We start from the raw sequence: 23024 nt of genomic DNA, 5'->3' as shown, positions 1-23024 counted from the left end.
CCTCTCACACAACTTAAACAACTAGACTAAAATAAAATAAAGGAAAATAACTAGACTAAAACAAAGGAATATACTCTAAGCATAGAAAATAGATGTAAAAAAGTGAGTACTATGTACATAAGTGTGGAGTGTAGACAGACTGTAAGGTGCAATTTGGAGCATCTATTATTACTAAAGAGGACACTAAATTATTCTGTTGGATTCTAGTCGAAGAATTACACAATTTAACAGACTCATTGGATGGTAAGATATTAATCAATTTCAATATTTTAGAAAGTAGACGTTCTTTGTATCGTAGCCACTTTCCATCCAGTGCAGCCCATTTGTGCATCCAGAAAGTGGTTATTACCTGTCTGCAACACCTGACCTGTTCAACTGTTGCTTCATGTTTAGACGACGAGCAGAAAAAGAACATCTCATGTCGCTGAACCAGCATTTAATGATCGGTGGCTGAATCTGTTATCAGGTCGTTAATCTCTGATGGAGTCTGAAAGGCAAATCTAAATACGAACTGGACACCGATAGGCCACATTTACAAGCATGGCTTATTCTTTGTTATATTCTTCCAGACACACCGCGCCCACATCGAGTGTTATGAACCAGAGTATCTGTATTTTGAAAGAAACTTTGATTTTTATGAGGCATTGAAATCTAAATTTGAACAGCGGTGAGAAGAGAAAAAACAACAAACAGATTGCGCTGCAACGTATTTAATTGACCAGACAACAGGTACATCTGACACTAAAGCATTCTCAGTCTTCATCTAGTACCCAATGATCTAAATCTTATTATTTAGATAAAAGGAAATTAGTCATAAAACGTCAAATTGATTTCACATTGCTGGCATTTCTCCACAGAAAGCAGGCATGAATTGCTGCCATTCACCATTACCATTAAAATGTAAAGTGTAATCGTACGTCTGCCTGCGTAATGGCTGCTCAGCTATCATGTTGTTGTTTCAGAAGCCTGTGACAAATTTATTTTTAGAAAGTTCTTTGCAATCAGGGGACTTTTTAAGGCTCACAGAACGTAAAGTATGGGTGGAGCACACAATCAACTCATCCAAGATTAGGCAACTATCAAATAACAGCTAGAAAATATCTGTCGGATATGTCACATCTTATCATCTGTGGTTTGAGCCATCTGGCAAAATACCAGACATGCGCAACATGGTGCTGAATCATGTTTTGATTTCTAAGGAACATTGAAACACTTCAGCTGAATGATTCCTCCCTCTGTGATGTACTCGCTGAGAGATCAGACCTATAAAGTGGCTCTGTTAATTAATAATAAGACGCTTCATAGAGGGCAGAGTATATTTCCCTGAAGTCTATTTTACAGCTTAGCATTTGACTGCTGGGCTTAGGAGCACACGCAATGAGTAAGCCATTAGCTCGAATTTTTTCTCTTTTCTTTGCTTTTCCTTGAATTTAGCCATTTGTTTTACTGTTGTGAGCTGGAGTTTTTGTGTATCACTTTTACAAGATAAGACCTCAGGACTCTGTGGACATATTTTGAGTTTTTTTTTCTATCTCACTGAGTACACTATAGCAGAGTTTACTTGTTTGCTGCATGTTCGATTTGAAGCTGCTTTTCCCACAGGCTGCCGGATAGAAGTGAACAATGATTCTGTTTTTCAGTGGAAGGAAATGGTGTCCAGCTGAAAAATGGAGCTGGTGTTGACAACCAGGCTTTTGAAATGGAGGTAAATATTACTTAAAAAAAAAAAAATGTTTAAACAAACTTAATGATACATCATATTGCTTCTGTGTGGGTTTTTTTCACCATAAAAATGCCTTTTTTCCCCCCAGGAGGACAGCACTACTGAGACCGGCAGCATTAAAAGTCAGACTGCTAAGGCTAAAAAGGGACTGCATTCTTACATGAGGTCTGTCAGATTGAGTAATCTCTGCCTTGTAAACTAAAGTATTAACTGTTTTATAGTGGGTGTAATAGTCCTGGGGGCACGTGTACAGAATTGTGCCGTTTTGATCTTGTTTATGTTTCATGTGTATTCACAAACCTGCTTTCTCTTGTGTGTGTGACCGTTGAGATTTGATTGCATTAAACACAAAGCACTGATAATATTTCATGCCACGTAATGTTTCGACGAATATGTCTTATGTAATTACATTTTGTTACCACTCAAGAGAATAATGATAATCCCAGATTGACTTAACTTCTGATTCATCTTTTTCTGTTGTCACAGCCGAGTTTCCAAGCCAATTAATGATGCAGAAAATTACGTCAAGGCTCATTCCAAAACCCTCAAGTACATTGTCCTGGGAATACTCGGAGCAGGTAATAGTTAAAGTCTGTTTATACATAAGGCGTTTACTCACGAGGGTGTCCTGTACACACTGAGGTTGTAAGCCTTTTTTTTTTTTTTTTTAGTTTTGAAGATTATACCAATAATCTCAACATGTTCCATTTTCTCCTCTGTAGGTTATGTGGCATACTTCATTACAGCTTGTGTATTGGATTTCCAGAGGGCCACCGCTCTTGTAGTTCTAACCAGTTTGGCAGTCGTTTCTAAATCATATGAACTACTAAAGGAATACAAGGGAGAGAGTATCAGTCGGTGTTTCAAACCTGCAGTCAGATGCTTCAAATCCAAATTGAAATGGCTAAAATGGTGAATGGTTTTAATGTTTTCATTTCCACTGTGTGATTCCGTGTGATAGCAGGCCACCTATCATGGAACATGTTTCCCGGTTACCCAGTAAAGAAGTGCTGCTGTCATTTGATTTGTAGGGTTTTCATTCTGGCAGTTTTGGTCCTGCTTGTGGTGTGGCTTGTTATGGACACTAGCAAGCGTCCTGAGCAGCTTATCTCATTCGGGGGTGTGTGCATGTTCATTCTGCTTTTGTTCCTCTTCTCAGCACACAGGGCAATGGTGAGTTTTTCACTGAGTCAAGCTCTCACTTCCGTTACAGCTGTTACGAAACATGTTTAGCTACTATCTGCGAAGTTATCTGTTGTCTGTTTCACTGAGACTTTGGATATTGTTTGTCCTTGTTCCCCTATCATCTTGAGATTTAGCTAACATGCTTCCTTGTAATAACACTGGACTTTATGGAGACTGCGTGATACACTGATGGCCAACACCTTTCTTTTGCAGGTATCATGGAGGCCAGTGTTTTGGGGTCTTGGGATGCAGTTCTGTATAGGCCTTTTTGTCATAAGAACAGAGCCTGGATTTGTAACTTTTAACTGGCTTGGAGATCAAGTGCAGGTATTTAATTTAAAAAAAAATCAAAGGTAACATTAAGCTATATCAAATATAGGAGATTAGATTAAAAAATATATAATATTCAGTTGTAGTTAAACCCCAAATTCATATTTTCAAATAGTTCAGCTTATATATGTATGTAAATATGAAAACAAGTTATTTATATATGAACATATTATTTTATTATGTATTTATGACTCCATATTGCACACATCATGCATTAATATGAGTAATATTCCTTTGCAATACCCTCACAGATATTCCTTGACTACACCAAAGCAGGGTCATCGTTTGTTTTTGGGGACCTGATTGCAGATATTTTTGCATTTCAAGTAAGTGTCTGAGTGAATGGAATAATGTTCATTCTCAGCTGATATTCTAAATGATTGAGCTTGAATGTATTTAACTTCAGATTCATGGTTTCTCCTCAGGCTTTGCCAATTGTTGTGTTCTTCAGCAGTGTGATGTCAGTCCTTTATTTTTTGGGAATAATGCAGTGGCTCATTTTGAAGGTAAAACATGTCCCTCAGAGTAACTCACATGTTCCTGTAGGTCTGACAATGCATTCCTTACATATCCAGTAATATAACCTGACCAAAAGCCATGTGTTTTTTGTCGACACAGATCTCATGGGTTATGCAGATAACGATGGGAACCTCTCCCACAGAGACCTTGAGTGTGGCAGGCAATATATTTGTTGGGCAGGTACTCTGGATAAGGCCTCCCAACTTTGCGAACACTTTAACACACTTGAATAAATCTTTTGAGTAGACCAACCAATCACAAATAATTGTTGAAAACAGTTCTATGTTTTCTTTACATTTATGTGTGTATGTGTCTGTGTGCATTAGACTGAAGCTCCGCTGCTGATTCGCCCTTATTTGAAGGACATGACCAAATCTGAGATCCATGCTGTTATGACTGGTGGATTTGCGACTATAGCAGGCAGTGTCATGGGAGCATTCATCTCCTTTGGGGTGAGATAAAATTCTTTTCATATAAGCACATAATATGCAAAGACAAATGACAAAAAAAAACTATTCAAGTGTGTAAAGTGGCCATCAGGATCACTTATTCTCTGTTTCTGGAACATTCCTCCATTCCTCCAAGAGAGATCCCTCCTTTGCTGACGGTAGAATTAGGGCCTCCCTTTGGCCAATTACTTGAACTTCCAGTTATATGGTATTAGATGACTTCAAGGTTCTTTTAGAAGAACTGTAGGAACATAAACTGCATGGAGCAGTTGATTTGATCAGGAGTTAGTTTTTCTTCCTCCAGGAATCAGGATTGGGTGCTTTCAACCACCGCTGATGACTCATCTCTTTTCCATGCATTTTTGTGTCTGAAATGCATGGCTCTGGATTGTGCTTTCTGTTACTTCAAACTTTTTCACCATGCAATTTGTTTTAAATGTTTACATTTCCGCTTCCTTTATGCCCATTTTTTTACACGAATTACTTTGTATCCCAGGTTTTGATGGGGGAGGAACATTTAGAACTTGGTTGCAGCAAGTACAGATTGAAATGAATGTGTACTGAACCTTTAAGTACAGCACAAGAAATATTGTTTCCTCCTTCCGGGAGATAAAGATAAAGGGCAGTTAGATTAGATAAGACCTAAACTAGTACCAGGCCGATACAGTTACTTTTTATTTTCAGTTAGAACTAATTAAGTCTGATCATTAAAGATAAGAAGGAAATCATGCTATTGGCATCTAAAGTGCTTTTACTAAGCAAAAGTAATACCTGAGTAGTTCTGCTTATTGGTTATGTTCTGAACTACTGAAATGAAGAAACAAAAACAGGGAAACGAGTCAAAAGATCAATTGAAATGCTAAATAGTTAACTGTTAATTAACTGTAGTTAGCTGTGTAAACCACCACACCTTTTTAACAACTCCTTGGTTGAAGGAAATGTTTTACACTATTTTATATCTACATTTAGATAATGAGTGCTGATTTTAATTGGCTTATGATGGTTGTCACGGGATGCAGATCAAATAACGTGTCTCTCCGGTGAATTGTGTGATATTTTGTTTTGTTTTGTTTACAGATCGATGCATCTTCCTTGATATCGGCCTCTGTGATGGCAGCTCCTTGTGCATTGGCTATCTCTAAGCTGTCTTATCCCGAGACTGAAGAGAGTGCCTTTAGTTCAGATAAGAGTATCAAAGTGTCTTGTGGGTGTGTGTATACGTTTTAATTATTTCTCACTGCATCAGTGGTTTTATCTCTACTCCAGTGTTTTAATTGATTCCCCCCCTTCTGAATATTAGTGATGAAAAGAACATTTTGGAGGCTGCAAGCAGTGGGGCGTCTGCATCAATAGGTCTTGTTGCGAACATCGCGGCAAATCTCATAGCCTTTCTTGCCATCCTGGCGTTCATAAATCAGGCTTTGAGCTGGCTAGGAGGTATGGTGGGATATCCTTCAGTCACATTTCAGGTATGTTAAAACAAAGGACAGATGACTAATGGGCTATTTTGATATTCTAGTTTCCAATTTAAGTTGTAGAATGTGATATTTTACATTTAGCTGGCAGATTTTGTCTTCTTCTAACAAGGAATTGAACGTATCTGTCTGACAAAATCCCCTTAACCGCATCCTTGCTTATTGTTGCAGTTGATTTGCTCATATGTGTTTATGCCCGTGGCCTTCATGATGGGAATACCTTATGATGAGAGTTTCACTGTGGCTGAATTGATTGGCACAAAATTCTTCCTCAATGAGTTTGTGGCTTATCAGACGTTATCTGAACTGAAGAGCAACAGACAAAGTGGACTAGATGAAATAATTGGAGGTGAAAGACAATGGATATCTGTAAGTAATGGTTGTGAGTTCAATAACTGAAAGTGTGCATAAATCCCTCCTAGATATATAACATGATGGACATGTTCTTTCATGTTTCAGGTTCGGTCAGAAATAATCACTACCTATGCTCTTTGTGGGTTTGCCAATTTCAGCTCACTGGGCATTGTGATAGGAGGCCTGTGTGAGTATTTCTTATCTTTCTCATGGTTTCTCCCTTGATCCAGAGTTCCATCTTAGTCACAACAGTATTTTCGTTTCTCATAGCCTCGATAAGCCCAACAAGAAGAAGTGACATCTCATCTATGGTGCTGAGAGCTATGGTCACTGGGACTTGCGTGTCTCTTGTTAATGCGTGCATTGCAGGTAAATCTCAAGAGTTTGTATTTTAATGCATCTATAGAACATTTTTCTGTGCAGTTTAAAAGCGGCTCTTGCTTCGTTTCTTAGGGATTCTCTTTGTTCCTCAACTCGACTGTGTGCAGCTGTTTACCACGTCTGCTTTCAATGCCACTGAGCCAAACCTTCAATCTTGCTGTCAGGATCTATTTAAAAGGTATGGATTTAATGGTTCATAAGATAGTTCTTCCTCGTGGCTAATTTAACTAAACAAAATCAGTGTTGCATGCGGATTCTTTACTGTGTGTAATCTTTTTCGCTGTGTTGTGGAACTACAGCACTTGTACTTACATCTCAAATGGATTATTTTTGCAGCACTGTTAACAATGGGACGATCTCGTTCGAAGGATCATGGAGCACGGTTAAAAACGTCACAGTGTTCTTCTCTAAATGTTGTCAGTGTTGCGGTCTTTCTGATGTGGCGGTATGTATGTAGCAGCAAACAATGCAGAACAGCTGGCCTCAGGCAAGAACATATTGACCACGTTATCGTACTTCTCTGTGAAGTTTGCATGTGCAGATGTTCAAAGTTGCAAAACTCAATTAACTGGGCACATTTAGTAAGGAGGCAAATATTATTTAAAAAAATGTTTGTCAAAAAACGGTTTGTCTTACATATAAGAAACAAAAAAATCTCCTGGACGGAGGTGGGTGAGAATTTAACAACCACACAGACACCAAAAGAGAAAGTATTATAGTAGGTGGTACAAATGTCCATTAGTATTGAAATATATGGAAATAAAGTGGCAATGAGTCCAAGTAATATAAGATTCAAAACATTTTCAGTAAATTGGCTTTGAATGATGTATGTGGATCATTTGATTCTCATTCGTATCCATATCATGTGTAAAATTCATGCTGACTCACCATAATTTATAATGCACGAGTTGGTGAAAATCATAAAGTCTCTCATTTTTCTCACTTCAGGTGCTTGCTTGAGGCCCAGTGTCTGTTTTTATACATTTGTATATATGTGTCACAGTTCATGTAAAAATGTAAAGCCTGTGTGCATATGGATATAATATGATTGTATCTCTCAGGTACTCCACTGTAAATGAATTGAATATGAGCCTTTATTTGAAGCCAGGACTCACCTTCAGAAACGTAACTTTCAATATTCAGATGTCATTTGATGAATGTAAATATTTCAAAATCAAACTGAAAAAGCATCAGTGTCTATGTATTGATTTATTAAAAAGGGTCCAACTTTAAGAAATACTTGAAAATAAAATCATGCGCAGAGTTGGTTTTCCACATTTACTTAAAAAAAACATCAGCTGACATGGTGTAACATACTAAAGAGAGCACACAAAGACAGATTAAGTCACTCATTCAGTCATTCACATGCTCCCCTCGAACATTTATTTTTTTTCTAATAGATATTTAGTCCTCTGAATTTATGTACACATAAAAACAGCATTTTCACAGTTGACATCATCTTGTCAGTTATTTCAAATATTCTAAAGCCATTTAAAAACGTTTCTCCCCTAATGTGTCATCAATAAGCCTTAATGCAGTATGGGGAATCGTCCAAAAGTAGCTGAAGTGTAGGAGTGACTACTCATTTGAAGACCCTTGTTAATGATTTACCAAGAATCCATCATAGAAATTCCTGAAGTGTTTTTTTTCCCCCAAGGCTTTTGTTATTTGAAAACAATATATGACCTCATCTGGTATTCAATTAGGGATATTTGTGCAGGGTCTTGAGTTAACAGACAAACTTAAGCCTTTTTCTAATCCTCATGCCCATGCTGGCCTCCCAACATACATTTGAAAAAAAGATTCTGCTAAAGACTGGTCTGGTTACTGCTGGCCAACTGTCGAAACTATCAAAAACTGCTCTCTTCTTCAGCTATATCGTGTCAGCTGACATAAAACACACCGACCTTCAGGGATTAATTGGCCTCTGAAAGTTTAACCTGCTCTTTGTGACTATCTTGTTCAATGTGCAACATTTGTTGTTCGGGACACATTTTGTCAGCATTCATAAGCACACACTCACCATAAATCAAGTGTTTACTGACAATAAACACTATTACTGCTCTGAAATACTGTAAGAGGAGTGATTGTATTTACGGACAATCTCCATAACAAATAGACACAAAGTTCTCAAAATCTACTGAAAACAATGTTAAAAACAAAGTGCACACAGACATTTTCAACCTACAAAATGGTGCTGTTCTTCCACAGCGCGAGCTCAACTTTGCTGTGTATAATAAAATACTGCAAAGGCCTTTGTAAGCCTAATAAATATTGTCTCTAAAAGAAACCTTTTGCCCCACACACATTCTGTACATCACAGATGAACATGCAGTGTTTACTCATAATGGTATCTTCTAATAATACGTGCTCACATTCTGTGACATGACCATGTACATCTTCTTGGACACTTCGTACATTTCAAACAAATTTATGTTGACATGTCCCTTTGATTTATTTGGCATTTATTGCTTGGAGAGTTGTTAGTCCACTCATGGAGCTGATAAGACTCTAAGGCAAGTGTTTGAAGTGATTTAGTAGGTTTATGTAAATTACAATAAGGCTAAGTCTCTGATAGCACAAAACAATTCAATTTGGTACCTGTAAGCTGTAGTAGAAAAACAAAGGCCATGTAGCGATCACTCCTAACATTCTTGTGAATGTGGAGGAGAAATTCACAGTAACTTTATGACCACTCAGGTCAGCAAATGACTCTTTTCCCCATAACTCTTACTTTTCAAGGCCTTATTGCCTTTGATGCCTGGAAAGAGACAAGTATAACTAATAAACCACTTATGCCAGAATCAAAACAAGCCTTGTTTCCTACCTCATCTCAACAGAAAGACTTTCTAAAGGCTTGGGTTTGCTACCTGATTTACTGTCCTCTGTATCCTGAGCTTTTCTCGTCACCTTTGGGCTAGAGGCCTTTCTGGAGATCTGAGGGCTTTGTCCTTTTCGCTGGAGCTGTGGGCTGTTGGAGCCCAACTTGCGGTTGAGCAGGGGGCTTCTGGAGCCCTTTATCTTAGCAGGCTGCTGCAGACTCTCAGTTTTCAGCGAGCGCAGACCCAGAAGTCCACAGTAGTAGTTACATTGATGATGTGTCAGGAACTGATCAAACACTTCAGAAGAGCCATATTCGGTAAGTCCTTGGTATCTGAAACACGGGAACAGCTTTTTAAAAAATATTCTTTTTCATTCTAAGAGCATGTGAATGGTTGTGATATTCAATGTAGTGAACTGTGATACAAACCCTTTTGACTTAGTCACAACTTTAATGTTTGTAACCTTCGATTCAACACCTTCAGAAAACAGAGCAATAGGAAAACACTTTAAAATGTGTAATTCTCCTCAAAGATAAACCATCACTTTCTTGATAACGTTGCGCGTGTGGTTTACCCTCCAGCTGAGTGACCAGCAAATTGCCATGCGTCCACTGATGGAGCCAATGCTGGAAGGTGCAGCATTTCAGCTCCATCTCTGAAGTGGTTTGGGAAGTCAGCTTGCCTTTGGCATCCATCGTACAATACTTAACAAATTCGCCTTTAAGATCAGTCTCCACAGTGGCATACGGGACAGAGTTTGCTGGCCGGTACATCAGATATCGAGGAACCACTCTGCGAGCAGCACAAATTGATAGTGGGATGAGGACAAACAGTGTTTTGTATTTGAATAAACGTACATTAATAGATGAAGCACTTACTCTAGTGAATTCCCAAAGTTTTCCATAACTCTTGCTTCAGCCGCAAAGATTTTACAGTACTCTCGGATCATGTTTTGGACTTTGCATTCCTGCCAAAACAAAGATTTCAGTTGATAAAGAAAAAGCATGCATCGTTATTACAACAATTCAAAATTCATTGGGAGCAGTTTTAACTCTACTCACTTGCTTGGTAATCTCCAGATTTCTCTCTGCAAGGGTGCTCTCCTGTTTGGTCCCAAATGCAATGGGGCTTTTCATTTTGATGATACAAGTGCTTCCGGACTCAAAGACAGGATCCAGGCCGTAGATCACCTTCACCCTGCTGGCTTTGTGAGTGCAGCCTTCCCCCACATGCAGCGCCTCAGTGAAAATGCGGCCAAAGTACTTTTCACCCCAGCTGCCAGAGTCTGCTAGGCCTTTGCTGTACAGCAGTGGGGTCATCTCTATCTCCTCTCCAACTGAAAGACAACAGAAAGACAGTCATTATAAGCAGTAACATATAGGAATTAAAAAATTAAAAATAACCATCTGATGTGATGAATTGTTAACTTGAAAAAAAGATACCTTCCAAGTCATCTTTCAGTAGTATTCCAGACAGAACTGCAAAACAAAACAAAACAATAAAGACAAAGTAATATGATTGACATAAAATGTAGCTTTCTGACCAAATGTTTTTTTTCTGCATGCTTACTGTCTATGCTGAGCAGGAGGTCAGTGGTGTCAGTGCCGTATTCATTGCTGATTGTGCAGCCATATACACCACAGTCTTGGTTGGATGCAAGAACAATGGCCAGTGCTATTTGGCTTTCATCTCCTCCGCTTAAGGACAAAAGATAAAAGAAAAAAAAAAGGAAAAAGGGAAGAAAACGTATAATCACGAACATGTCAAGTTAAGAGGCTCATCCGCCTTGTATCAGATTTCACCAACAACCCACTAGGTGTCACTGCGAGACAGATGATCGTGCTCTGTGGGTGCAGTCTGCTGACACAGCAACCATTTGCACTTGTATAGACTTCTAATGCAAGCTGGACATGGGGAAATATTGTGTAGGGTTACAGTTTCAGTGTCTAGCCAGAGATTCACCTCTATGTGTCACAGCAGTAGGCTTCACAGTCACATGAGCTAGACATCTCAGCAGTGATAATATGAGAATGACAGAGACCCATGGGAGGCACTCGGAGGCCCAAATAAATCTTTGGTGCTTAATAGTTTTGACCTGGTAACCTGTCTAGTTTTACTGGTTATAGAAATCCTCAGAATAAGAATGAAGGCTAGATTTACAAGAACAAAAAGGAAAATGAAAAGTGAGATTTACCTTCTCTTCAGCTCTAGTATTTCCTCCTCATCTTTGAACCACTTAATGGTGGATTCACTGAGCACGTTGAAGAACTGGCACCAAAGCTTCAGGTGTCCAGAGGCATCTGGAAACGGCTCTCCCCTGATCTTACGGATAACCTGAGGAGCTGGTGGTAAATTGTGGTGAGGGGAAAGGGGTGGGGGTGGGGGGTGGAAAACCCAAGGTAAATATATACTGTAATGGAGAGTGGAGACCTTCTGAAGTTTCCACTTCCTGAAGAGCCAGAAAATTTCAGATCCTATTGTCTCATCTGAGTGGTCGGATCCTATATTGTCTCATAGCTTGAAAAAAAACTCGCATGTCACCGCATCCTCAGACAAGATAATATCATTATCAAGGAAAGGGAATTGAATCATTATTTTTTTTTCTTTCTTACTTACCTTTCAAGGGGTCTAATTTCTTTCCAGCTGGTTTCTCCTCTGTCTTGGTGCTGGTTGGCTCTCCTGATGTAGTGTCCTCCACAACTTTTGGCACCTCCAAGGTGGTCTTTCTGCGACTTAGCAGCGGAGAGCGCCTCTCCACTGGCGGGGTCTTTTGTCCCGTGGAAGCCTGAAGTAATGCTGCTCTGCGAGCTTGGCTGGGTGACATGTAAGGGGTCTCCTTCTTGCTGTCAAGCACACCAAGCGCAACTCCCTCTATGTCTTCTTTGGTCTTTGGGATGAAGATTTTGCGTCGAGCTCCTGATGCCAACTCCTCTGGCGTGGCAGACCGTATGAGTGTCAGACTGTCTCTGCGTTTCAGCCGGGGACTGCTTTCACAGGAGAGGGATGATGTTGGTGTTGAACCTCCACTCAGATCTTCATCTGGCTTGTCACTCTGACGGTCGCCCACAGTAACAGCTGTAGTCTCGTCTGAATCCTGACCAGCTTTGGACATAAATTTGCGCAGGCTGGCTGGACTTAGTGACGGATATGTCGGGGGTTTGGAACTTAGTCTTTCAACAGAAGGCCTATTTTTGAGGAAATCTTCCACAGACATGGAATTCTCTGTCTTGGAATCTTTTAGGGATTTTGGCTTCAGCATTTCAGGGACGGTGTTGTCCTCTGTCGGTTTACTGAATGATGGCGCACTGCCCACAACTTTTGGTGTAAGAGCTTCGTATAGCACCGTTGGAGTGTTTTCTTTTACACTCTTTTCAGACATTTCCTCAAAGTCCTGTCTTCGTTGAGGTATTTCAGGCTGGATGGTCACGTTATTGTCAACACCCTGCTTTATTCTCCTTTGCGTGCCAGGTAAAGTTTCTGTTTCTGTCCTCTCGCCGCTAACGGGCGTTTTAAGCCCAGGATCACTTTCGTGACAAGTGACAGAAATTGGCGGGACCACAAAAAGAGGCACCCCTGTAGTTTCGGAGGCCCGCTGTGTACACGAATAATCCCTCCTAACAGATGCATCACTCTCCTTGTCATCCGTACATGAGATGTTTATAATGGGGATTGACGCACAGTCCATCTGAGGGAGTTGCTCACTGCTCTGCACGCTGGGCTGCTGCTGCTCAGACATTTCTTGAGCAACTTCCTTTACTTTCTCTGTCGGTGAGAGGTCATCATTATTCTGCATTCCTCTCTGCGTGGGGAACAAGCCTGGAGAGTCAGCCATGCTCTCATCATTGATTGTTATCGTTGGCTCACACGTTGCATCATGTTTTTGCAAATTCATTGGCTCTGGCTTGTTTAGTGCCAAAATAGTAAGTGGCAAAATACACTCTTTAAGCTCGGGCTCTAATATTTCAATTTTTGGTATTGTAAAATGTTCATTTGTGCTCAAATTTGGCACAGGTGGTTCAATATTTGGAATATCTTCAATAGTTGATATTTGAATTGATGGAATATTCACTGAGGGATCACTGCTGTCTTGATAAGAATTATAACAGTGTTCCTCCAGAACACTAGTATCACTTTCCTTGTTTTGTGTAACTGCAAGTGTCTTTGATTCATCCAGCTCCTCTATAGTCATTGGATTGTTCGGTAAACTCTGACTGCTTGCTTCAGTGCTCTCACCTTCTACAGTTGCTTGCTTTTGTGCTTCCTTTAACAATGAACTTTGTATTTCTTTCAATTCACACCTCTCCTCACTACCTCTAAAGGCTGCAATTGTACCTTCTATTTGTTTACCATTGTGGGTCTCTGTGATTTCCCCATCTACAGATGGCGTGCATTCATGCTGCATTTTTAGGTCATTCATCTCTAAACCCTCTGGAGCAGTGGGCGGAAATCCTACATTCATTTCCTGAAACAGTGAAGTACATTTTGTCTCTTTTACATGATCTGTTTCTGTGCCAAACAGATCAGCCACCTCAGAGAGAGAAGAAAGCACCTGATCTGGTGTTTCAGATTCACACGGTTCTATTCTGTCTTCCAGTGAGGGTGCTGAGAATTCAGTAATCTCAGATCTGTTTATATCTGAGCATGTATGTTTGTTGAATTTCACTTCAGCTTTCTCTTCCTCACATAACCTATTGAAAGAACGGCCCTCTTCTTTGTCAGTTTCTCCTTTTTTGCCCAACTTATCAACACTTATCACCTCTTTATGCAAAGTCTCACTGAGTGTTTCTCCAAAACTATGGCTATCTGATGCTGACATAACACTGTGAGGGGGAGTCCGGCAGTATTCTAATTTAGGTAGGGTGGGTGTGAGGGAAGTTTCTTCATCAGCTTGAGCTTGGGTTTGTTGCAAGATAACTTCCCTTTGTGAAGTGTGATCTTTTCCAGCCTGGTGACTGGACTGAACTACAAGGAGATCTGACTCTTGCTGTTGTGTCAGAACATCTTTGATGACAGAAACCGCCTTAGAGTCTTTCTCTTCAGCCTGTTAGGAAATAAACAAACACAGCATTTCAGTACATCACTGCATGTGCAGCTGCAGCAGTGGTTATTTTTTACAATGAACTGTAAATATGCTTTATCTTGCTGGTTTTGATCGTCATGGTGGTAAATATATTTTACTAGTTTGATTTATCAGTGTCAGAATGTCTAAACCCAATCAGAAACCATTCAGTGTCAGGTACAGGAGTTTATGATATTTCTCAGAAGCTTGTTAAAAAGTGCTTACAGCACCTGACCTTTAATAGTGTGACACATTTAGACCGGGAGAAGTGTTTCTGCCATAAATCAACAGAAGCATGAACATGACAGACCTTGGCAGACTTCATTTTGCAAGGTAGTCATATGTCCCTGGCAGACAGAATGAGCACTGCAGGCAGTTAACATGTTATCTCAGCGACAGTTAATCAGATATTTAGTTAAATAGTAAATATTTTGAAAGTATGCGGAAGGAATTCAGTAAGTCAATATGTTCTTCAGTTTTATGACCTGCCAGCTTATTTCAGGAACCTTTTCAATCTCCTGTCACATGCGAGGTAGCTGAAACAAATAGTTTACACGTGCCATCAAAATGCTCAGAAAGTTTTTTTCTTTTCATTCCATTTTTTCCCCCTACATTTATAAAGACTTTAATACCTCCGATCTCGGCAGCTAAACAGTAGCACTTGGTCAAAAACGAGAGAATGACAAGGCAAACAAAGATATTGAAAAAACTGCCGAGTTTGAAAGGTCTCGTTTGCTCAGCCTCTAAGAAGATAGGAGAATTCCCGACATGATTGTGTGCTGTTTACACAAGCCCTTGGCGAATAGTGAATGGACTATACACAAAAGTATATTCTGCACATTTTAAACATGACCTCACTTTGCCAGGCAAAAATTTTACGATGATACACCAGAAAAAAATCGGATAATATCTAAGGAAGTGTGTAGGCCAAACTTTAATTTGCATCATAATTTGTTGTTGTTGTTTTTCTTTTTTTTTTTATTGCTGTTAACGTCATCAAATTTTATGCAGTGGAGTTAAGCAAGCAACATGTGACAGCATGTTTGGCCGGGAGTGTGTCCTGCAAAAAACAAGAAGTTGCTGCTTTCGATTGAAGGGACCTCGTGCTACATTTCGTTTAAAAAAATAGGTTCTGGCTCAACTCAACGCCTCTGTATGTGAAAAGATGTCATCAAACGTGTGGCACCACATTTTTCGGATGAATTGTTTGACTTCCCTTAGGCACTCATGGGTTGTAGTTCCACATTATGGACATCCAATCACTTTGCAGGTGGGTGATTATATATAGCTGCTTCAGTTCCCTTTTCCACATCACATTGTGCTCCAGTTAACATGGTGTTCTCGCCTAGCAAGCCAGACCCGTACAGCAAAAAGCTGTACAGGGGTCTAGTGACGCTGGATAGCAGTGTGGGCGGGATAAACGGCTGTCTGTCAAGTTTAACGCCACGCAATAGGATGGCGCAACAACCAATCAGAGCGATGAAGAAGTTTTATGTAGTCAACGCGACGGAATGTCCATCGTGGTGTGTAGTCTATGGCCTGAAAAGCTGATTGCTCTTAAGCTATAAACTCTGTAAATATATAACTTTAGCAACATTTGAAACATTTTCAGGCGAGAAAGTAGTCATTTAGACCCCCAATGTGTTGAAAATCTGACAAAATACCAGCTATTTACAATTTTGTTCCCACGAATTTGTCGCTACTAAAGCTAGCCGCAGTGAGCAACGCACTTCCGGTTTTGCCGTTCGGCCCGCCGTCTTCGACTGGGGATTGCTCTCAGATGTAAGTTTACTTCGTTTCCCTATAAATCTAAAGAGAGCTAGCTAATGGAAGGCAATATAGCTGTTATATAAGCCTGTTCGCCGGGCGCAGCCATTGTTTACCTCTCTCTGGGACTTTTTTTTTTTTTTTTTTTTTTACCTCTCTCTGGAACTACACACTGAAACGTCGCACCTCTGTCGTCACTAGGTAGCCCGGCCTCCGACCCCGCTCCTCACGATTTGATTGGCTCGATTAAGTTTTGATTTGGAACCTCGCAAAACGACCACAAGTGACTAGACTAGCCCCGGAGCAAATTCCATTTGCGGCCGCTAGGGGCGTCTAGATTTCTAGGCTAATGGTGTTCATAGTCAAAGAAAGATTAACAGGCCCAACAACTCATAAACTCTGATCAGACCCGATGTGCTAATAAACATCTTACTTTCAAAGATAGTTTCAACCGGCTTGAAATGTCCTAACTCGACACACGATATCACAGACTTTTGTTTAATTCTCAGCACTTTTAGCAAATAGACAAATTGAACAAATCATACACATATCTGTGATAACTGTGATAGCTATTCCAATAGCTATTTGGGTATTTCTTTATTTATTCAACTATGAACATACAATTCAAGTTTAGAATGACCTCCGAATAAATGTATGCTTAGCAGGTTTGGTTAATATTTGATTGAACATCAATACTACGGTTATTTACTTAGATGCTTAACGAAGCGTGCCAAAGATAGCTTCATGTCAAATCTAATGTCATGGTTTCCTGTCTGAATGTTGTGTCAGTCTTTGCCTTTTTGTCTAAAACTAAAAAGACACACATGGTAAAAAAAAAACTTTCTGACCCATTACTTTATAGGGAACAAAACAACATCAAAAGTCCAAAAGATAAGCTAACTCAGTACAACTTAAAATATAGCAGTGCTCTGATAGACATGAAACAATTCTCAAATGTGGACAGCGAGATGACAGAAGTACTGCCGTCTACCCCCTTGCCTCGATGGGGAACAGGTTTATTTTAAGAAATTGGAGAGGGGGAGTAGTGAGGAATCTGCCCAGTGTGACAAGGCCTTCCTTTCATGCTGAAACCTGCCCGTGGATTCTCTACTACTGCTTATCCAGCCGCCTGTCATGCAAAGCCCTGTTTGTAATGTGAGATCAACTTCTGACATTCAGGTTTCATCATGATCTCTGACGCACTGGTGTTCCACTCATTACAGCCAGCAGATTTTCAAAGGATATTTTGCATTCTTTCTTACAGCGTGCTGTTTAGATGCACAACATCCCCCACCCCCACACACAGCAACTTGTCTTTGGGTCCGTTATTTCCCCCACACAAACTTTCTTAGTTTGTCAGTCACTGCAGGCGGACTTACTTCACCAGTCACAGATCACTGAAATTACATTGTTTGATTTAAAGAAGTCATTTTTTTTTTTGATTGCCTCACACTGTGATGTTAGAAATTACAGCTAATCATGCGTCATCATATACTTCTCTTCAACCAGCAAAAGCTCCAACGCACATGTCACACTTCTCAGATTTCAGACAGTGGACCTGCTACAACTCAAATTGTATTTGTCACACAAAGGCAGTCGATATGTACTGTAAGTGGCAGCTAGCAGCCATGACAGAACCATCCTACTTACCTCTGTGTTAACTTGAAGCCCAGGTAATGAATTGTCTTCTCCTGCACTGCGGATCTCTGGCTCCATTGACACATCCATAGCCTCCATAGCATCATCAGCCTCCTCCACAATCTGCGCTGAGGATTCCTCTATGCTCTCAGGTGGCAGTGCATGATCTTGTGGCAGATCTGTGTGCAAAGCACTGTCTTGACACTTAAGCGGCTCTAGTGATACTGATAACGAAGAGTTTCGCTCTTTATCCACACTTTCTGAGGTCTCCTTGGGTTTATCCATTTCCATGGGCACAACATCCTCCGTAAACTGCTTGCACACCTCTGGATTAGGTTCTGTACGTAGCTGAAATGATGGTGGCATGTCCGGTTGAGAGGGCTTCACTGTTGCAGCTGAGTGGTCAAAATCTCTGTCTTCACTCTCAGTGTGATCATGAGAGTCCTTCTTACTCTTACCAAAAAGGAAGTCTTTAACTGTATGGAGCATAGAGGAGATGGAAGCCTGGATGTTGTGGTGGTCATTATCCTTATGCCCCTTGCTATGATGTTTGACTTCTGAAGACTGTTTGCCATGAGTTGTTGTATGCACCTTCTCTAATTGCTTTTCTCTTTCTTTTTCTCTTTCCATGGCCAGTTCCCTTTTTATTTTCTTCTCTTTCTCACACTCTTCCTGTAATGCTTTTGCCTGTTCTTCTAACTTTTTATACATGTCTTCTTGCTCTTTCTCTTTCTCATCTCTTACAATAGCTGCATTAATCTCCTTAGGTTTCTCCTCTTGAGGTGAGCCTTGATTTTGCTCAGCAGTTTGAGTCTGGAGAGTTTCTGCCAAAAACTGGGCTAAACTGATCCCTCCATCATAACAGTTTTCCCCTCCATTCCCCATCATATGGCCTCTGTTACTGCTGTTGCTGCTGCTGCTACTATTAACCCCAGAATCTACACCGTTTGACATCTTAATTCTCTTTTTGGTAAAGGTGTCCTCTGATGGAGGTGCCTCATTCTCTGAGGAGCTGCGAATGACTGTCAAAGCACCTGTCTCCTTAACTCCTGCACTCATTTCATTAGGTCCTGCAGCATCATCCGGCTGTTCCACTGTCAGAGACTTTTTGACCACTGGCCTCTCCTCTTGTGGTGGGACAGAACGTTTCCTCTGAAGGTGATCGGGGCTACGCTGCGGTTCTTTTTTCTGAATGTTTTCTTTAGCTCCCTTCTTGGTCTTGTCCTCAAAGTCTTTTTTCTTGTTTTCTGCCTTTTGCTTCAGCTTAGCAAAGAAACGCTGGTGGATCTTGTACTCATTCATGGTGCCAACCTCCAAAACTCCAGAGCAGGAGACGATACCTTTGCTGTTGCTGGCTGAGACCTGGTAAATGGCTGCATCGTCCAATGTGCAACTGAAAACAGAAAAAAACAGGATTACGTTGTTATTTCTCTGTATAGATGTAACGAATATTTATTGCATACTGTCTTCCATACTTGTAAATATGAAGGGTATGGTTTTTTCCATTGCGATGAATTTCATATTTTGGGAGTCCACAGTAGCGATCCATTTCCATATCGTCTTTATACCATTTCAGTTGTGGAGCTGGGTAACCTACAGACATAGATACAAGCTTGTTTGTGACCTTGTTTCCTCTGGGCAATGAACATTAGATTCCTTGTGCCAAAAAATGTTGTATGATTCGCAAATCTCATTGAGGATGATTTTATTCACAATAGAACATCAAAAACACATCCAATATTTAAAGGGAGACATTTAGCTATTTAAGGAAAAATATTAGCTTATCTTGAATTTGATGGCAACAAAATTATTTAAAAAAAAAAATTTTGGACAGGGCCATGTTTCCACTGTGTAGCATCCCGTCTTCTTTTAACAACGGTCTGTAAACTTCTGGGAACTGAGGACGCTAGTACCTGGACCTTTGAGGATGAAACGTTGCACAATTCCTGTCTGATAGAATTCTAGCTGCTCAGTAGTCCTGGTTCGTCAATTGGTGAAACATCAGGACTTCAAGTAGGCCACTACAGCACCCAGACTCTTCTACTACAAAGCTACGCTTTTGTCTTAGATAAAGCATGGAGTTTAGTAGTTTGTCCTACTGAAATATGCAAGCCCTTCTCTGGAAAAAAAGATGTCATCTAGATGGGAGCATCTAAATCTAAATCTGTCAGTTCCATAGGCACAAATTCACTATCATACTGTCAAAGTTACAGGCTTTTGAACTGAGCGCTGATAACAAGCCAAATGGTTCCTCTCCTGTTTGGCCCAGAGAAGATTTAGCTTTCTGGAGAGATTGGCTCTCTGGAGCATGTTCACATATGGCTTTGTCTTTGATAGAGCTTAAAGCTGCATTTGTGGATGGCACAGTGCACTGTGTTCACAGAAATTGATTACTGGAAGTGTTCCTGCAGTGGTCCATGCAGTGATTTCCATGACAGAATCTTGCCTTCTTTTTAATGCAGTGATCATAGGCATCCAGTAGGCTACTGACTTTTGGCTGTTTTCTTTGCACACAGCAATGTCTCCAGGTTCTCTGAATCATTTGATATTATCCACTGTAGATGATGAATATTCAAAGTCTTCACAATTTTACTTTGAGGAACAGTATTCTTTAATTATGTACAATTTTTAGATGCACTTTTTTGCAGATTGCCATCACTTCTGAGGAAATTTGCCTGACTAAGGTGCTCCTTTTAAATGCTGTCCTGTGACTGACCTTTGGCCATTTTATTTTTCCAGCCTTCAGCTGGCCATGTCCCAACCTTTTTTTAGTCATGTAACTGCCATCAAATTCAAGATGAGCTACTATTTTTTATGAAATATGTCAATTCAGCGTTTTATCTGTGTTTTCTATTTTTTATTGTGAATAAAATATTGAAAAACGAGATTTGCAAATCACGGCATTCTGTTTTTATTGGGATTTTGCACAACATCCCAACTTTTTTGGGAATTTGGGTTCTATATACAAACGTGGGACTGTTTATGCTATCCCCTCATCAGTCAGTAAACACAACGCACTGTACGAAGACTTCAGTACGAGGGTGTTGGTGGCTGTTGCATCATGTTTGTTACGTGTCACAAAGTAACAGCTGCAGCTGTTGGATGGTCCTACTGATTTAATTTGATTGAAGTTAAAGACAAACTGTAAATTAGCTGGTCTGTAATATTCAAGAAGCAATTCAGGGAGAGTAAAGCATTTTGTTTGGTGCCTACAAAAAGAAATTCTTTGTTCTTATATTAGTCACATCCTGTGTTTTCACTTCATCCTGAAAGGTTTCAGTTACTCCACAAAACAACAAGCAGCGGTATGACAATGAACTCAACCTACCTGATACCACACAGCTGAATTTCACGTTACAGTTTTCTGACACAGCCTTTGATTTCAGCGTGGTCTCAAAAGATGGCTGTACGTCCTCAGTCAGCTGAGCCATAACACTGCATAATGTGCTCCTGGAGAAGAGACACTGATTCATTAGAGTCAGTTTCAAGCTTCAAATAGTTGACCGTCTTACACATCATTTCACTCATTTCACTGACCCCTTCATCTTGGTGCAGTACGGTCAAAAAACATTTTTAAACAAGATGTTAATGAAAATATTTGGTAGTGACGACGTTGTGAAAAATGTTACACAAAAACTTGTGAGATATCAAGCAATACAAAGTTGACAATCCAGCACTGACACCGATGTAAACCACGAAGATTCACTGGACTAGACACTGACATTACAGTTAAGGCTTGTGCGTGTTTCATTCTCGGGGGTAAACCAGTTCTTATGGTTAACATGTTAGTTGGGAGGAGTGTTTTAAAATAGAGTTTACCTCGTTGGTCTGTAGTGAGAATACCTTGAATAGCTATTTAGAGAGGAGGCAAATGAAGGGACATGAGTGATTAATTAAGATCTGCATCAGTGGAACTCATTCGATTAAAGCTGTCACAACTGCCCTCCTCGTAGACAAAAGGAGCCCTTTGTAACTCCAATGTTGGACCTTTGATGTGCTTGATAATGTGCTAAAAAAAATATAGAAACGATTTGACAATCTTCATCATTCACTTTTCCTGATATGTCTTTGTAGCATGTTTCATGATTAACTTGGCAATAATCCCCTTCAAAAGAAACAAAATTTCACACGCTCTACGAGTACAGCAATGAAAAGTAAAGTTCTCTACCTGTTTTCAGGCCTAACATTTGAAAGATAAGTGTTGCGGCTCTCTGAACGGCCATTAGAAGAGCTGCCCTCCTCTTCACTGAAGCTGCTTGTTCTCCCATTGCCAGAATAAGAGCGAGTCATTGGCCTCCTGGAAGTCATTGTCCACTGAGGCAGTTCACAAGAAAAATATAAAGATAATCCAAGATGAGCGTGTCACCCACAGTGCAGGAACAAAAAGAAAGAAAGAGAAGAAACTGCTCCCAGGTCACATCCAAGGCTCAGATTTAATTCAGTTGTCCATGTAAAAGCTCCTGTGGAACAATAAAGAAACACTTCAAAATGACGACAAAACCTGTTAGGTCCCAAAAAAGTTTTTAAAGAACGTAAAAGATACACTGGATTATCTGCTTGTACAAAACTCAGAGTTTAGGTTCAATGGTTGTCCTTTCTGACCAAGCAAAGCTCTAGCATTGAAGCCAGTTAAAAATAGTATCTGCTATCGGGGTGTGGAAGAGTTGTTAGTGGTCTGGCACAAACCTGAGATCTGTTGGTTATTTCTGCGTAATAGGAACACTTCAAGTTTTTCTGAGTCAGTATAAAATGTGTTATATTGTCCAACTTACCATTAAGATGTTGTCAGTGTTGCTTTGGAGCCAGAGCCTCTGAGGAAAATTTGTAACCGCCTATCATAGACATGCATGTGTTGCCAGCAGGACCCTATTTATAGCAGGCCCACAAATAGGTGCAAGAGCACATCAGATTTTCCGAAACTAGACTTTAGACTATACAAAGAAGTTTTGATCAAAAGGTGATCATTCGAACCAGATCATACTTTAAAAGTGTCATTTCATCAGTGATTATAATATAAAACTGCCATTGTTTTGTTTCGATCCATCTCTGCTGGATAGAAAAACTATTTCCTGTGTTTAGCAGATGAAATGTGGACTTGCAAAACATGTTTGTGGAATACGATGTAGTTGGTGACAAATAATAGTTGTAAACCTAAACTTTGCTCAGGAGTTATTGAAGGACAGCCCCTCTCCCTTCATATTGCAACACATGGTTACTTCACGGTGAGCTTCTCGTTGCTAATATTTCAAATCAGTCTTGTCAAAAACAGCCTCTCAGATTTATTTATCTTAATTTAATGATATAAGATAGTTTTTTGCTTTT

General features: G+C 40.0%; 2 protein-coding genes across 4 annotated transcripts; one reads left to right on the top strand and one right to left on the bottom strand.

The window, feature by feature from the left end:
* The first annotated feature begins 1252 nt into the window (after positions 1-1252).
* slc28a1 (solute carrier family 28 member 1) lies at positions 1253-8106 on the top strand. Its single transcript, XM_075469863.1, has 18 exons — positions 1253-1381; positions 1641-1705; positions 1812-1888; positions 2210-2301; positions 2446-2635; positions 2755-2896; positions 3122-3235; positions 3490-3564; positions 3664-3744; positions 3857-3937; positions 4084-4209; positions 5284-5414; positions 5507-5675; positions 5853-6050; positions 6141-6222; positions 6306-6404; positions 6489-6594; positions 6753-8106. The coding sequence occupies exons 1-18, from the start codon at positions 1378-1380 to the stop codon at positions 6871-6873; spliced, it is 1953 nt and encodes a 650-aa protein (XP_075325978.1). The 5' UTR covers positions 1253-1377; the 3' UTR covers positions 6874-8106.
* Positions 7607-22554, bottom strand: alpk3a (alpha-kinase 3a). 3 transcript variants are annotated; one of them, XM_075469854.1, is made up of 15 exons: positions 22475-22554; positions 21871-22162; positions 21522-21554; positions 21031-21152; positions 19178-19295; positions 17715-19095; positions 11855-14279; positions 11433-11580; positions 10808-10935; positions 10681-10716; positions 10300-10574; positions 10117-10205; positions 9813-10030; positions 9667-9715; positions 7607-9570 (listed from the first exon to the last, which is right to left on the bottom strand). In XM_075469854.1, the coding sequence occupies exons 2-15, from the start codon at positions 22008-22010 to the stop codon at positions 9240-9242; spliced, it is 5493 nt and encodes a 1830-aa protein (XP_075325969.1). In that variant the 5' UTR covers positions 22011-22162; positions 22475-22554; the 3' UTR covers positions 7607-9239. The 3 variants fall into 3 exon arrangements, with proteins under 3 accessions (XP_075325969.1, XP_075325970.1, XP_075325971.1); XM_075469855.1 differs by lacking the exon at positions 22475-22554 and adding an exon at positions 22389-22438; XM_075469856.1 differs by lacking the exon at positions 21522-21554.
* Between the last annotated feature and the right edge of the window lie 470 nt (positions 22555-23024).

This window comes from Odontesthes bonariensis, chromosome 7 (genome assembly GCF_027942865.1).
Source record: "Odontesthes bonariensis isolate fOdoBon6 chromosome 7, fOdoBon6.hap1, whole genome shotgun sequence".
Classification (NCBI taxonomy): Eukaryota; Metazoa; Chordata; class Actinopteri; order Atheriniformes; family Atherinopsidae; genus Odontesthes; species Odontesthes bonariensis.
Note: the sequence above shows the minus strand (reverse complement) of the source record. Positions and strands in the feature narration are given on the sequence as shown.